Source organism: Sipha flava, unplaced genomic scaffold (assembly GCF_003268045.1).
Source record: "Sipha flava isolate LNK unplaced genomic scaffold, YSA_version1 232_pilon_pilon, whole genome shotgun sequence".
Lineage (NCBI taxonomy): Eukaryota > Metazoa > Arthropoda > Insecta > Hemiptera > Aphididae > Sipha > Sipha flava.
In genome coordinates this window covers 25133-43066 of record NW_020272869.1, presented here as the reverse complement: position 1 = coordinate 43066, position 17934 = coordinate 25133, and the positions used below count along the sequence as shown (strand labels likewise).

Genomic DNA, 17934 nt, shown 5'->3' with positions numbered 1-17934 from the left:
CGCCCGACTCGTACGTTAACGACGTTCACGCGCGATACGTGACGACCGTACACACACTCGCGATACGTTCACGGTGTACCCCGGGTTCGACGTGCCGAAAGTCGATCGCAATTTTCATACTCAGGCCGCCGACGGACTCGCCGTTTCCCCTCCTAAAATCAACCCCGCCACCATCCTTACCACCATTATACATTCCCGGGGAGTGCGGTGATAATAGGTACGCGGTCTCGTCGTTTACGCGATCTGCGGCCGCAGTGATCTAAACCGCACTCCGGCCCCGGACACGCAGCAGGCCGATCGTGCCGCGAACGCGGGACGATCTATCGCCGGAACGACGGGACGACCGGCATACGGCCCCGATACGACGTGCGAGACTCGTCGGCGTGCACGCGCTTTCGACGCGTCCGTGGTCAATTAACCACCACCATCGCCGCCGCCACCACCCCACCCGTTTGCGCGCGACGTTCTGTGACTCACGTTTATCCTCCTTCCGTGCGCGACCGACGACGACGACAACCACCACGACACAATCAATAACCTTATCACACACTTACGCTCTGGTCGCGCGTTCACGCGTATGACGTGCTCGCTGCCCGTTTCACCGTTCGCTTCTCGTGCTATTCGGCCGACGGCTATCGTAACCGCTCCTGTTCCGACTTCTGCCGATCCGGAAACTTTCGCACCGCCGACGACCGCGACTATAACAACAACATCATCGTTATCGTCGACAACAGCTGCACCACCACCATTAGCAATCGTCGTTTTGCCGTTGAATTTAATGTCTGGAAAATATAAATCCTTCAGTTTCGCGAGGTGAGAAACTGCGTACGCGCTTAAGTCCGTTAGTGCCCTTTGTAACGTTGGTCAGAACCATCGTCTGTCTGTATATTCATTTAGGTTTTATCACGTAACCCGGTTGTATCTGGCCTGTCCCCAATGTTCCTGGGTTTCGCATAGCAACGTGTCACTTCACAGTCTCTCTTGGACGACCTTGTTCAAATGTCTGTTGAACTGTCGACCACTGTGTTTTGGCTTGACCTTATTGTTGAAAGGTTACTCTAGCACGCTAGACTATACCAGCATTTGACTAATGGTTTCTTTATGTTTTCGTTAGCTCATAACCGTCCATATCCTTTGAACATACAGCTATTGTTGTGCTCTTTTTGTGTTTCGATTTTTTCAGTTTAATCTTGTGTATTGAGTAAACGGAATTCCAACTCATATTTTCATGTTAGATTGAAATTTTTTACATGTTTGTAATGAACAAATGTGATTTTGATTCATGTAATTTGTAATATTTTTGGTCAAAGACCAACGATTTCATTACCAGGTCAACTGTAACAACTGTAACAAAATCACCATTTTGTTTATGAACTTGATAGTATCCTGAATACTGGTTATTTTCTGGAATTCCATTCATTCATTGTTAAAGTCCGTTTTACTACACAGTATAATATTTAATATGCATACACATTAAAGTAAATATTTGTCATGTGTACATTATTTATGATTTATTACAGAAAGGTTATTGTTGTCAAATGAAAAAAAATAAATATAATATTTATCTACCTAGTTTAAATGTCTAAAATAATTTGATATTTTGTTAATAACTAATGCAATATGTGTATAGTTTTTTTTGTGATTAAATTAATCAGTTTGTTAAAATAACATTTTTGATTAATTTTAATCACTCATTTATTCAATTTTTCATATGAAAATATTTTTATATTTCATGTTGGCAATGTATATATATATTTTTATCACATCTATTTTAAAATGCATAACTAATTAATGACCTCGATATAACTCGATGTGTTACGTACAATTAAAATATAGATAATTAAAAGACAACAAATATTTTAACAGTTTAGTTATTTTAATAATTTTGACAATATTGAATTTCTGTTGGTAGAATATAATCTAAAATAAAAAATTTTAGTTCAGATTTTTAATTAATATGCAAATTAAGTTTTTATTTATTTTTTATATTTTTAATATAATATATTTAATATTATAATATAGTATAATTTTCCTTTCTAGGATTAAAATAGATTTCATATAGTTTATAATTTTAGGTCACGTGTCTTAGTAATAACATTTTTATTTAAAGGATGATTTATTGAATTTATAAATTTTATAGTAAAAAAGGGTGTTATCGTAGTAAAATGTTAGAAAGTATTTGAGAAAAAAAAAATCTTAACAGAATTATTAAGTATTTCAACTCAATGTTGGCAATGTTATACAAAATAAAATAATGAATTTTTTAATAATTAGTCTTAAATTGGTTGACATATTTTCTTAATAAATTTGAAATGTTAAAATTGTATCATTTCAACATTTTTATTTTATAAACTATAGCAAAATAATTAAAAAAAAGTTGCCAAAATTTTTTTGTTGTTTTTCAGTAACTTTTTGAAAAAATGTTTGTGCAAACTATTAGTGTATATGATATCATATTACGATTTTTCTTTGTTATTTTCTTTTAAAAATATCTTAAAATATGTTATGCTTAGGTAAACTGAGGTAAAAAGGGCCAAATTTGAATATTTTATTCAAGATTTAGTAAAAGAAAACACATAGTCTTAAAAAAATATTAATGTAAGATAATAGTATTAAATTAATTTGGTTTTTCGTAACAATTCAAGGAACAAATTAATTTATAAATAATAATTTTAAATGTTTAGTATCTTTTGAAATTTAACTGTCCCCTGCCTTTTCCCATTTACATATGGTCCAGGAGATAAGCAATAATTGGTATAATTAAAAATAATACAATCTTAACTTTCTTACAATATGTTGTATTGCGTTTAAGAAATATTTCTGTTTTATTATATCATAATGAGTATAATGCTAATTTTTTTCGACAGTTGATAACATTAAATTTGTGTTTATACATTTTTAATTTTCTGATTTTCTAAAACAAATAGAGTATAAGTAAAATATAGTATAAGTATAATAAAATTAATTTAAATTTCATTATACTTATACTTTTTAACCTCAAATTCTTATTTAATATAACTAAAAAAATTTAATATTAAATAATAGTGTTATTGAAATAAATAGAAAATATAATGTTCAGTAGGTAATGAATATTATTCAGTATTTAAAACACTTATTTTGTACTCCAAACATGTATACACAGTATTTAACTAAATACGTGTAAGTACAATAGCAGCTATGGTAGATTGCATAGAATAAATACTAATTGATCTTTTCTTGAACATCTAATGTTAGTTGTTAGTTACCATAACAACTACAATGTAGCCAAATTGCATATGTTATTAATAATGGCTGTTCTTGTAAGAAAGGTTAATTTTATTTTCCACCTAGTTTATTTTTAAATATCCTAAATAATATTTCTTCAGTTCCAGTAAAATCCATGTTATGTTATGTTATGTTTTATAGAGCTATAAGAGTGAATATGAATAATACATTTTTTTTAATTAAAATAAATATTCTAGTGTTTTGATTTAGATTTCAGAATCTGTGGATCCATATTTTGAAAAGCTATGATAGGCTTGAAACTGGACAATGATGACTTATCAAAGCTTTTTCCCAAATGTCGTCCAGCTACTGTGCGATCTACAGACTTAAATCTAAATCCCCTCTGTGACGACGACACGGATCATGATATGGACTTAACTCAGCCAAATGAACGACAAAGAAATAGGTATGATATATATATTGCATTTATTTTTTATTTAAGGAATAAATAAATACAATTTTGCAAATTCCATAGGTGTGATAATGTACATGGAAATGGAACAAGAAAACGTAGTATCCGTGGGATAAGAAAATTTCGAAGTCGTAGAAGAAGTGATAGTGATGCTAGTCAAGATTCATCTTTAGAAACCAGTATTGAAGACGATGAGGAAGAAATTAATGAAAACATGGATGAAGATGAAGATGATGAATCTGATATAAAAAATGTGTCTAGTGAATCAAGTGTCATGTGTAATGTAGATATTGAGGCCTCCAACAGAACAAGAAACTCAAACAAAGTTAACTTAACATCACAACAATCTACTTATAAATTGAGAGATTCCAGGTTTGTTATTGCTAATTATTTTTTTAGTAAACTGGTGAAAAAATGTAATATAATTAAAATTATTTTCTCACAGAATAATAGAAATAGCAGGTGGTCGAGAAGTTTATAGTCAAAGCCGTAGTAAACCCGGGCGAAAAACTCGACAATTACCTTTACCTACAGAAGTTGACTGGATCAAATCACCTGGTCGGATATGGGAACTACGCAATAGGCAAGCTAAGAATAAATTTGTTTGATTTCAACATGTTTTTCATAACTTAATGTTAAAATTATTTTATTATTTTTATTTTTTTAATGATTTTTTTTTTTTGTAGAGGACTAGATGTTCCAAGTACTGAATCTTCAAGAGAAATTTCGGAAACAGTGTTTTCTTCTGATGTTAAATCTACAAAACATCAACGGCCATTATCTTTAGGTAAATAGTTGTTAAAATTATTGTTTGGTATGAGTTAATTTAATTTATAACTTTTGTAGAATTAGATGATCCAGTTTTATTTGATGATGTACATAATGATGTATGGGATAAAGTTCAACATGATACTTCAATAAGCCATTATGGAATGCATCATAATAAAAATTTGTATCAAGCTATTGATTCCTGTCAACACCATATAAATTATAAAGTGAGTATTTAATTTTTTTATTTTTAATAACTAATACTAATTTTAATATAATTGTAGACTAGTCAAAATGGAGGTATAAATTTAATTGGAAATAGTAATCGATCTGAAATATCGAGCACTGACAACACTGATGGATTAGTTAGATCTCAAAGTGAAGTTCAAACTAATGATTTTAATGGATCACCAAAACAGTACAGGGAAGAAGAACAATCAATGCCATCTTTATTATCATCTCCTACACTTTATATGCCTCGGCCGGGATTTCCTCAAGTACATTTACTTATTCTTTGTAGTATTGTTTTTGTAGTTTTAATTATTTTCATATCATTTTTAGAGAGTGGTTCAAGATGATTCTAGGTCTTCCAGCCCTTCTCCAACTATGAATTTTGATTATTTGTATGAGTTTTCAGAAACTAGAAAAGTGTTAGAAGAATTTTTCAAGTCTGGCGCTGAAAATCAGGACTCTCAACAATTACAATTCCAAGTAAGAATTTGTCCATGTTTATATTTGGAACGTATACATTTTCCAAGGGTTTTCATTTTTATTGAATATATTTAGTATTATTAAATTATACAAAATTTTGGATTTAAATTTAATTATATATATAAAGCTATAACATAATAAATTTATTTATTATTGTATATATATTTTTTAAACCATATTTAGTATATATTTTTATATAATTTGTTATTAGTAATTTTTTTCAAGAAATTAATTTGTAAATTTTAGGATTTGGAGTATGAATTGAGAAGACGAATACCAGTGTCTGAACAAGGTAATACTTATATTGGTATGCGTTTATCTAATGAAGATTTACACAAAAGTTCACAGTTGTCTCCACACAAACATGATTCTTCATCAGATGGATCTCGATGTTTAGCTGGAGTTCATCAAGTATATATATATATTTATTTTTTTATTTTTATTGATTGTATGATGATTATATTGAGATGAATCTTCTTTTCAGAGCTGTGTTGGAAGATATAGTCGCAATGTAACTTTATCACCTGAAGTAACTGACTGTGAAGATGTTGGTATGGGTAGTGATGGAGAGTCATCTTCTATGGTAGATGGTCAACATCTTATTCCAATATGTGGTGTAACATCTATCACCATGCCAGTTTTAGAAGATGGATTGTCCAGTGGTCACACAAGTGATACAGACAACAATAATCCAACTGTAGGTATTATATAATTTATATTTCCATTATTTATAAAATGTTGTGTATTTAGGTATTGTTAATGAAAAGGCAAATTAGTGAGATTGAAAGAGAAATAATAGAACGTACAACTAGGCCCAGTAAATGTGATAACAATGACACTAATACAAGTGAAATGCATTCCAATTGCCAAGAAACTGGAATACAATTATTGGATTCTTTAGGTTTGTTTTTCAATTGACTTGAAATATATTAGAATTTTGAAAACTTATAGTAGAAAATAAACTAAACAAAATACATAATTTTATGTTACAGCAAAATATCAGAAAAATTATTTTTATTTTACAGTTGTATAATTATTTTTATTCTATTTTATTATTTTATATACAAAATTACAGTTTTAAAATTACATATATCATTTTAGCGAACCTCTAAATTATTTGACACTAAATGCGTTCTATTTATTTTTAGTAAGATCTGATGAGAGTAGAACACCTCCACCACCAGCACCAACAGCACATCGTAGTGTTAATGAATCTGCTGATATGGTTGAGGCTGCTATTCATGAAATAAGATCTAGTCTTAGACAAACAAAACCCTTAAAAACTACCAATGTTGATGATGACATATCACCGGGTTGTAGTCCAAGCAAAGATAGTACTAACTCTAATACTGCCAAAACTGAAGATTTGCCCATTTGGGTACCAAGGTAAAATTATTATATAATGTAATTATTTTACCTAATAATAAATAAGTATAATTTGATTTCCATTGTAAATATTTTAATCTTTAACCATTTTTTTTTTTTTTTTTTTTTTAGACATAGAGGAGTTGGTTCTGGACCTAGTGGTGATGAAGGTATAAAAAATTTTTTTTTGAAGTTGCAATTTTTTTTATTTATTCATATTCATTCATTAGAAGAAGCAGATACAGACTTAGAAACTGATAGACTTTTAGGACAACAAAGAACTGATGACACTGGATTTTTTGATGAAAAAGCTGTAAGTTTTTATAAAATTGTATACAAATTATTTTCCTCATACTTTGATAACCCCTAGTGGTTTTATGTATAGTATTTACTCAAGTGGTGTATTTTGTTTGAGCAATTGTTACATATGTTTCTAATCCAGTTGGTCAATTATTTACATTTTTTCATCTTATTTTATAAATTAATAAACATTTAAGAGAAAAAAAATTAGTTTTGTATAAAATATCATCACAGGACTGGAAGAAGTCAAAAACACGGTCTTTGTTACCGTTTAGTTTGACATCATCATCAAGCAATACGTCCTCGCATCCTGCACCCGTAGAACCGGCTGCTAATATTGAAAAACCATTCATCGTACCCCAAACCCTTAACCCTGCAAAAAAGGTTTGCCTAAGTGCTTTAATGATTGTTCAATTTTTGACATTTTGAATTGTATATTTATTATTTTCATATTATTAGTTGATCACAGTTTTTTGCTGTTCTTTATTCGCATTGCACAATTTTAAATTTTTCATTTAATTAGACTGTATCTTACAACAGGTGATATCTCCTATACCATATTTTTGTTTCTTAGAATGAGCTAGAATATAAATGTATATTTTTCAATAAATTATTTATTTTTGGATATGATACCAGATAATTTTAATCATTGATATTTATATTAAAATATCACTGTTAAATGATATTGTATTGTAATTATAAGTCTCGTAATAATAAAATAATCCTATGATATTAATTTTAAAATGTATTATTTAAGAAAAATAATAATTATAATAAATTTATCTATAAGATTATAGCAGTACATACATATATATTTTCTTCAGTTTTTATGAGTTTTAAATAAAAATAAAAAAAACTATTGGAACAATTAAATAAAATATTCCTTTTTATTTATTACAATTCATTATAAAGCTTATACATAAATTCAATTTACTTTTTTTTTCTTTTTTCAGTCTGTTACAGTATTTTACAAACATCTATAACACTGATGTATACAACCGACACCTGTTTTGATGTACGATTATGAAAGTTAAATTTTCATTTAACATATTAACTTATTGTTTACTACCATTTTCAAAATATTACTAATTCTTTAAGACAATTATTATATTAAATTATTTTTGATAGGATATTCTTATTTATTATCAAGACTTGGAACTTTATGTTTTTTAACTTTTATCATAACACATACATACATTAAAAAACATCATAATATGCAGTAAAAATTTGGAAAATACAATAAAATATAATTTACATAAATTAGGTATATGAGAAAAAAAAGTTAAAATTAAATTTAAAAAAACATAAACAATGCACACTTGTGTATTCTTGTGTCTTCCTGTTCTACAAGCTATACAATCTTCATTAAATTTTAATCCTCTTGAGGATAAATGCAGAAATATTGAAAACGACTACTTTATATTATGGTACAATAATAATCTCTTGGTAAATTTATATAAAAATAAATTCAAGACAGTTGGCAACAATAGAGATTATATCATTGTTAAGTGCTTTGAGATCAATACTAAAATAGCTATTGATGAATTCATTTATTTTGTCAAACGATATCAAATGTGAATTTCGGTTGTCATATATCTAATTTTTTTATTGAATTATAAATTTGTAAAAAAAAAAATCGTTAAATCTATGCATATAAAAGTTCTTAAGCTTAAAATATGCAAATTTTTACAAAAAACAACGAAGTATGCAAAATTATGCAATTTTAATTTTTGTATTTGAAATCTGTGTATTATGGATCGACTTTATATAAAACCAGAATTTCAATATGTATTTTTCTAAACAAATATGCAAATGCCTAAAGTTCCGAGATTTGTTTATTATAAATAAGGAAAATTTGATTAATTTATATGTATATTTAATTTAATACATTTTTCTAAAAAGTTAATTAGTTATTAATAAAAGAGGAGGAATGATATTCAAAATAATAAGCTGGACTCTACTTAAAAATTCAGTTGTAATAACTATTACCTGAATATTTATGTAATTACATATTCTTTTACAATTGACCTAGAATTATTTTGATGACAAATGTCAACATCTTGTACTGTATAGATTCCTAAGGATAATTTTTGTTTTTGCGTATTTTATAAATATTAAATAAAAAATATTTTAGTTGTATCTATTTTAGAAAAGGAAAAATATTAAAATCCAAGGTATTCTGGAATTAAAACACTTTGTGAAATATGAAGTAGAAAAATAAGTAACAAAAATGAAGATATTGTAGAATTGTTATCTGAAGACATATCTTATTTTAAATATTCACTAAGCGTCTTGTGGCATAGAAAGAAGTTTTTCTAAATATAAATCTATGCTACTTGACAACTGTAAAAGCTTCCATTTTAAAAATCTGTAATCATGTTTTGTATTTTCGTAATAGTATTTGTTTTAAAATTAATATTTTTTGTTAATTCTGAATTTATATCATATAATTGATTAATAATTACTTATTCCATAATTTGTAAATAATATTAAGTTGTAATAATTTATATGATGTAATATATTTATAATGATATTTTTTGCATAAAAATCTGGGCCTCAGTAATAAGTAATATAATCTTGAACTTTTTGTTTAATCACTTGTTGTTGGGACTTGTATTTTGATTATAATTGCTTGAATCCAGTAGATGAATGTTTGGCAAATGGTGTACTTCTTTATTTATTAACATAGTATTATCTTATTATTTAAAATGTAGTATTTCAGTGGTGTATCTGAATGGTAAGAGTTGCAATGATAATTTTTAAATTTCTCAAAATTTCAGGAAATCTCAAATTATATAATCTTAATTTTGAATGGTATTAAATGTTGTCATAAATAGTGATTTATTAATATAAGCAATTTTTTTTTAAATACCTATTTTGCAGTTATTATATTTATTTGTAATATAACTTAAACATAATAACAGCAATAAAAAAAAAAAAAAAATAATTTTTTAAATTTGTAATATAACATATAAATTATCAGCCCCTTCCTCTATAAAAATTCTTGTGTACGCCACTGTAGTTATATTCAATTAATGTTAAATTTTATAAATTGATTTGAATCTATGTTTTTATTTTTTTTCTTACAGGAAAAAGATGGAACTAAAAAGAAATCTCGCAATAAAGAAGGTTAGTAGAATTATAGTTGTTAAATATACCAATATTTTGATTAAATTGTACAAAAGTTAGTTAATAAGTGCTAATTAATATTATTATGCCGCATGGGAAATTGAGGCAATTTTCAGCAGTATTCAATAATGCTTTATTGCTACTCAATAAATTAAAGGCAATTAATATTTTATTTTACTTACATATGATTTTAAAATTATTCTGCTTTACATAAAATATTCCAAAAGTAAAGTTATGAATAATAATGCTTTATACACTTGCTATCAATTTGCCTGTTAGCAGCAAAGTACTTTAAATGTAATAATTATAATTACAAAAACTCATAAAAACTGATAAAAGCACAAACATTATTACCAATTTTTTATTTTTTTATTTGTGTATATTAAATATATATGGATCTTAACAGCTTTGTTTTGTTTTTGTTATTCCGTTAGGAATACCTCAACAACAAACAGGTATGCTTTGATGTTAATATAAAATGATTTTCTTAAAACTTAATCTGCACGATTTTATAATTATTTTCACTAACTAAAATGTATACATAGGTACATTATACGTTACATAATAATTATTTTAATAAAAAAAAATATTTCCAAAAATAATAATTATTAATAATTTATATTATTTTATATTTTATTTACACTTAATTTAAGATAATGTTTTTTTCTATTTATTTTTATTTTTTCTGATTTGACAATATACTGTGCAATTGTGTTACATTTTTGTTTAAAAAAATGAGTTTAGATTTCCTTATTTAAAGTATTCATCTAATTTATTAGTAAAGGATTTTTATTGCATGTTTAGAATTATAGTATTTAGATTGCTTATCGAATGTTAAGAAATATTTATTTAAAAATATAGCATTACTTAGATTATAATATTTTCAAATGATTAATTTATATTTTTTAGTTTTTTTTAACTGTTTTGGTTGTTTTTGAACTGTATTGGTTTTCAATAAAATCTAACAATAACATATACATTGATTATATAATGTAATATTATAAAATCAATAGTTTATGTAATAAAATTGTATTTTCTATAACAAATAATAATTTTCAAGTTTTTGAAATTCACCATCTCTAGTATGATTTAATAATATTATTTCCTATGGATTTTCTTTTTCTTTTTTTTATAAATTTACTATCTTAACACTAACAATATTGCCTTTTTATTTTTTTTTTATCAACTGCACAACATGGAATTAACACATTATTGCACTTGAATGCACGGTAAGTCCAACAATTCACACACAACTTTTATTATCAATATTTAATGCTCACTTTTAAATATTTTAACAATTTAATTTTTAAATTATAATAAAATATAAATATAAGAATACATTTATATGAATATTAAATATTGGACAAAATAGTATTAATTACATTTTCAATTTTTCTTTGTGTCCTAATATATTAGTAATTATTACAACACATTGTATTGAAATTTTATAAGACTATTAATGCAATTGTATAAATGTAAAATTTAATTTGTAGCATTTAAAAATGTATAATAATAATGTAACTAAAATTCATTTTTATATTTATGTTAAATATTTAGTTATGATTCACGAACCTGCAGTGTTAATTGAAGGTGTTCTATTCCGAGCACGCTACTTGGGTTCTACACAGTTGGCTTGTGAAGGACAACCTACTAAGAGCACGAGAATGATGCAAGCTGAAGAAGCAGTATCTAGAATAAAAGTAATATATTTAATAATTTTTGAACTTTAATGTTTCATGAATAATTTTATTTTCCTGCTTTCTTAAATTTGGATTATAAATTAGGCTTTGGTAAGTAGGAAAAAGTATCAATTACTTTAAATTTATGTAACATTGGTAATTTAATAATTTAATCAGGCTCCAGATGGTGAAACTCAACCAAGTACAGAAGTAGATCTTTTTATTTCGACTGAAAAAATAATGGTTCTCAATACTGATTTGAAAGAAATCATGATGGACCATGCCCTTAGGACCATTTCTTATATAGCTGATATTGGTGAACTGGTTGTATTAATGGCTCGAAGACGTTGTTTCCTCACACATCAATCATCTGAATCCACCACAGAAACTGCATTAGTGTCTTCTAGTGTGAATGGCATTGATAAATCAGCTAATAATAGAACCCCCAAGATGATATGCCATGTTTTTGAGAGTGATGAAGTAAGAAACATCAATTAATTATCTAGAAGTATATTATGAGACACTGATAAAACACTACTGACGGTAAAACTGTTATACCATTAAAATATAAAATTTTATTTTATTTGCTCAAGTGTAAACTGTCAATATGACATACCATATCATGTATTATTGATTTTAACTAGTTGGAAAACTTATAACTTCATGATATATTTTTGACATTATTATTATTTGGAACTAGATCTCAAAGCACTTTTTACTATTACTATAAAATAACATTTTGAAGTTATATAATAGTTTTATACATTTTAACATACAAAAATAAATGTAGTCTAACTTTTATCTTGTGATTTTTTTTTGTTTAAAAATACTAATGACTAATAATTTTTTCCAAGTATTTGTCATTATAATTTAATAAATCAAAATATAATTTAATTTTAAATCATTATTCTTTTTTGTACAGGCTCAGTTCATTGCTCAATCTATTGGTCAAGCCTTTCAAGTGGCGTATATGGAATTCTTAAAAGCAAATGGCATAGAGGATCATAGTTTTGTTAAAGAAATGGACTATCAAGAAGTATTGAACTCACAAGAGATATTTGGAGATGAATTACAAATGTTTGCAAAGAAAGAATTGCAAAAGGAAGTATGTTATTTTTTTATGCATTTAATTCTATTCTTATCAGTTAAACTAGTGTTTTTTTTTTATCTTTATCTACTTATATTTTTTTTGCTTATGCACCATTAAATAATAATAATAACATAACCAAAATTCCCAGGAATTATTAGTCATTTATCACAATTATATAGTTTAATTTGTAATTTTTATACATACAAACTATTTACTCTGAAATTGTTATAAATAAAACCTTAATTCTGGCTTAATTTTGTATAACATTGAATAAAACATGTAATTTTGTCTTTTTTTCTAACATTTTCCACATTGTTTCACAAATATATAATACCCTCAAAATGTTAAAAATTACATAATTGCTAATTATGAATTTACAATGAAATGTGATTATGATTAATTACTTATGTTAATTTTTATGGATTTTTCCCCTCAAACTGATATTTAAAGTTAAGATTTATAAATATTCAATTTCAATGTTTTATTAACCTGTATAGGTTGTAGTACCAAAGTCTAAAGGAGAAATACTTGGTGTTGTGATAGTCGAGTCAGGTTGGGGTTCCATGCTACCTACTGTTGTAATTGCAAACTTAGCTCCAGCAGGAGCAGCTGCACGCTGTGGACAACTGAACATTGGTGATCAAATCATTGCTATTAATGGTGTTTCACTCGTAGGTCTGCCATTGTCTACATGTCAAAATTATATAAAAGTACTATTTATTATACTACTTCTATCTATTTACCATTGTATCCAAAATACCAATTAAAAACTAATACATTTTTTTAAATTTTTTTTTAAAAGAATTCTAAACCTCAAACAGTGATTAAGTTAACCGTTGTTCCATGTGCTCCAGTAGTTGAGGTAAAAATAAAAAGACCAGACACAAAATACCAACTTGGTTTTAGTGTTCAAAATGGTGTGGTAAGTGGTTTAATATATTTTTGAATTTGTAAAAACGTTTTTTTTTTTTTTTTAAATACATTTCAATGAAAATGTCAAATTAATTTGTTTAATTAAATCTTATAAAACAGATATGCAGTTTACTTCGTGGTGGAATCGCAGAACGTGGTGGAGTGAGAGTTGGCCATAGAATTATTGAAATTAATAATCAAAGCGTAGTAGCTGTACCACATGAAAAAATTGTAAATTTACTAGCAACGTCAGTAGGAGAAGTAAGAGATAATATTTTATAGTTAATAATAATAAGAAATATATTCCTCACTTCACTCAGAATCTTAAATTCTCTAATAAAGACCAATTATTTTTTTTAATGTATAACCATTATAAAAGAATTAGGAATATAATGTATATAAATAAAAATTTACTTTTACATCTCAATTTTAATATTTTTAATTCTCTTTTCTCTATTTATTTATTTTATTGACTAATCTTAAGTTTATTTGGGAAATTTGTATTTAATAATTACATGACTGCATCGATACCATATTAACAATATAATTTGATTTTTGGATATATACCTAAAATGTGATGTTAAGAAATTAGGTTACTTCTATAAGCATAATAATGATTGATGTACTTTGAATACTGTAGGACAGTGTTTCCCAAAGTGGGCGATATTGCTCCCTTGGGGGCGCTAGAGCTATCCAGGAGGGCAATGGAAGTTACAAGCTTAATTGGGGGCATTTCCTTACAAAAAGGGGGTGGTACTCTTAAATGGACATACCCAAATGGGTTTTAGACCCATTTTCAAATACAGAAACCATAGATTCTGTAAAATAAGAAGAATTGATAGAAGTAACTACAAATGAGGAATTAAAATTAAAGTTCAAGGAAGATTATCAAGTATTCTGGCTACAAAAGCAGCTACCTATACTTTATCCTGGATTGTGGGTTGTTGTACCAACATTTTTAATCGCATTTCCATCATCCTACTTGGATGAACGTGTTGTTTAGTGCAGTAACCAATCTACTAACTAAAAAAAGAACGGTTACAAATAACTAATCATGGGGACTTAAGAATGCTGCTTACGAAAATCGAACCTAATATCAACCACATCCATTTCATTAAGATATTTTTTTTCATTTGAAACTATACATTATATATATTTATAAACAATAAATTTAATTTTTCATGGCATACTTTTATAACAATATTTTTTTTAATGGGGCGTCTGTCAGATTTTTTTTTTTTTGGAAGTGGACGGTAAAGATAAGAAGTTTGGGAAACACTGCTGTAGGAGGTAGTAAATTTGATAATTAACAAAAAATTTAAATTTCCACAAAAAAAAAAAATCTTTTTACTAGTCACGAATGTTTTCAATGATTTTTATTCACTTAGATAAAAATATTAAAATTATTATATTTTGTTGTTGTGGAGTATACATTATTGATTAACACATTTTTATTTCGTAGATTTTGATGAAAACAATGCCAACATCTATGTTTCGTCTCCTGACTGGTCAAGAGACACCTGTGTTTATCTAGTCATTAGACACAAATAATCTAAATATTATTTTAAAGTGTAAAATATTTACCAATTTGAATTTATAAGGTTTTAACCTTGAACAACCATGAAGGATAAATGATATTTTTGGGACGTTAGCAGTGTTAATCATCACAACGTATGAATACACTGCAATCTCAGTGGACTGTGGATATCCTGCCTGGCAAATTTGTGGACTAGTAAATGGTTATTTTGCACAATATCTGTGGGCATCTTTTCCTCATCATTCCCTTCATTAATGTAAAAATTGAGTACAATGAGTAAGTGGGGGGAGGAATTAATAAAATCTGGAAATACTAATTTTCCGAATATTTTCTTAATTTTAAAATTTATAGTTTTTTTTTTTTATTATTGTTTTGATTGTCTTGATTCAACAACTTAGATTATATTTAAGACAATTTAAACAATAATTGCATACACATTTAAAACACAATTTATCAAATATTGCCATATCACAAACATTTATATTATTGTACTTTACATGTAAATGTTTTTCTAAGTCTAATCAACCTATTTAAGACCCTACTTTTTTTTTTAATGTTTTGTTTTTTTTCTATATTTTTTTAAAAGTTGTTATTGTTATTTTATTTTTATTTGTGATAATTACTTTATTTGCTAATGTATATTATGTTGCTGTAGCATTGTATTAATTTATACTTTGAACCGACAACATTGTAAACATAACATTGTTGTCATTTGAACAACTCAAATGTACGTATCATACATAAAACTCGTCTAATGACATGGCAGTTGTGACAATTCTTAATTCCTAATTATTCTAGTCATCATCGTAAATGAATGTGTTGCGATGTAATTTTTAATCCTAATATTCATTATGGTCATTAGACTTAAAAATTATGTATTATAACAAAAATAATATTTAAAATATAATAAATAATACAAATAATTTTTTTGAAATGTGTTTCTTTCTCAAGCATCACATTGATTACAATTTATTATATTATACACAAAAAATAAGTTTTAAATAGATTTAATGACAGAGTGATTCTAAATACAGGACTATTTCTAGCACCAAATACCAAGATAATAGCATTAAAATAATATGTGATTATCTAATACTGTGCTTGTTTAAATTCACTCTCTTAGATACATAAAACTTGTTGTATGTGTAATCATATAATATAACAATAATTTTGGTATTTATAAAACAGTAATCATGAAAATTTCACTTAAAAAAAAAAAAATAAGGCAAATCAATTTTCTGTTAAAATTATTACTTATTTTTCTTCAAACTAAAAAATAAAATTTTTTAAAAAAAAAACAATTTTTTCAATTTTTTTATTTAAAATATCTAACTAAGTTGATTTGGCTATATTAAAAAAACTCTAATTATTTTTAATTCTTCTATATTTTTTTCATGCATGCTATTATTTATTAATACCTATAGATAAGTTTATTTGTAAATGTAAAAGTTAAAAGTCAAATTACAGTTATTAAGGTAATATATTTAACTTACCAGTTACACTATCAGTAACAACTTTATGAAACAATAGCTCAACAAATTATTTACATTTTAACATTAGTTGGAAATTATTAATCAAGATAACATCAATAAATATACACACTTAATTATTTTATGAATTCACTATAGAAAGAAAAACTTTTTCAAATAAAATAATGTTACATTTATTCGTTAAAAAAAATAATGCATTAATTGTTGTGTAATTTTCAATACATCTGTTTTTTTTTAGATAATTTTTATTTATATAATTTACTTGTCAATATAAATGTATTGAAACAATTAAGTATTATTATATAAGTGACATGGAACTATTAAGTTAATGTATATATAAAGGATGACAGAGTGATATCAATATTTAAGAGATGATTAAAAATAATAGAAGGGCACTAAAAACAATTTTTTAAATATAAGTAAAAATTGATTCTTCTATTGTCACAAACAAAAAAAAGTAAATAATTTTATTGTAGATGGGTAATTTGGTATATTGTTTTATATTAGATACTTAGTACAATACAGTAACAAAAAAAAAAATTAATGAATAAGAATATAAGAAGCAAGCAGTCAAATTATAGACCCCTTATATTTTTAAGTTGTATTTAAGAGGTAAATATATCAAAATATATTGATTTATTGTAATTTTTATAGACGTATCACTGAAAACAAAGTTTTAGTGAAACAGTATGTTTTAATTTAAATAACATATTTACTTTAAAGTAGTTTCTGCAAAAAATTTAAGACATTTCTTTATTCAAAATCTAAATCAAATAAAAACACAAAAATACACTAAATTAATTTAATTTAGAAACATTTCAGGTCCTAACAAAGTAATTAGATGGCTCTTTTAATAATTAATTTATAATATATTTTAGTTCCAAATAATAATGAATAAATACAACCATGTATTACTCAACAAAACCAATGATACAAAAATTGCAATTTACTTACAATCTAAAACCAATTATACTTTTATTTTCTTAAATAATAATTTTACCTATATCCTTACAAAGAGGACTAATTCATTTCTTTAGTCATTGCCGTAAGCCAATATTTATAATATTTTAATGATTTACCATTTATTTTTATTTCATTAAGAAAAAAAAATACATATTTTTTGAAATAGCTGTAAAAAAATCAACTCAGGATACTTATATAAACATCAGTAGATACATGATAAGTTTATTTAAAGGCTCGGTAAGTCTTAAATAAATGTTATATTCACACAAAAATGATAAATTTCAGCAATATAATAATAATTATAAAAAAAAATA

At 26.0% G+C, this 17934-nt stretch overlaps 1 protein-coding gene across 8 annotated transcripts; it reads left to right on the top strand.

The window, feature by feature from the left end:
• On the top strand, window positions 1-15927 carry LOC112683650. 8 transcript variants are annotated; one of them, XM_025554776.1, is made up of 25 exons: window positions 1-813; window positions 3475-3670; window positions 3740-4048; window positions 4122-4259; window positions 4363-4463; window positions 4523-4671; window positions 4729-4941; window positions 5006-5155; window positions 5402-5566; window positions 5640-5852; window positions 5906-6056; window positions 6304-6541; window positions 6653-6690; window positions 6751-6833; window positions 7055-7204; window positions 9910-9949; window positions 10384-10404; window positions 11528-11649; window positions 11734-11739; window positions 11806-12108; window positions 12551-12733; window positions 13216-13428; window positions 13521-13640; window positions 13751-13891; window positions 15093-15927. In XM_025554776.1, exons 2-25 carry the CDS (start codon window positions 3510-3512, stop codon window positions 15162-15164), a joined length of 3480 nt encoding a protein of 1159 aa, XP_025410561.1. In that variant the 5' UTR covers window positions 1-813; window positions 3475-3509; the 3' UTR covers window positions 15165-15927. The 8 variants fall into 8 exon arrangements, with proteins under 8 accessions (XP_025410561.1, XP_025410563.1, XP_025410560.1 ...); XM_025554778.1 differs by lacking the exon at window positions 10384-10404; XM_025554775.1 differs by lacking the exon at window positions 10384-10404 and having other exon boundaries at window positions 11507-11649.
• The last annotated feature ends 2007 nt before the right edge of the window (window positions 15928-17934 follow it).

Coding starts and splice junctions, on each gene's coding strand:
- LOC112683650 (XM_025554775.1), top strand. CDS start 3,510: ATGATAGGCTTGAAACTGGACAATGATGACTTATCAAAGCTTTTTCCC. Junction 4,942..5,005: donor CTCGGCCGGGATTTCCTCAA/GTACATTTACTT, acceptor TATCATTTTTAG/AGAGTGGTTCAAGATGATTC. Junction 7,205..9,909: donor CCCTTAACCCTGCAAAAAAG/GTTTGCCTAAGT, acceptor TTTTTCTTACAG/GAAAAAGATGGAACTAAAAA.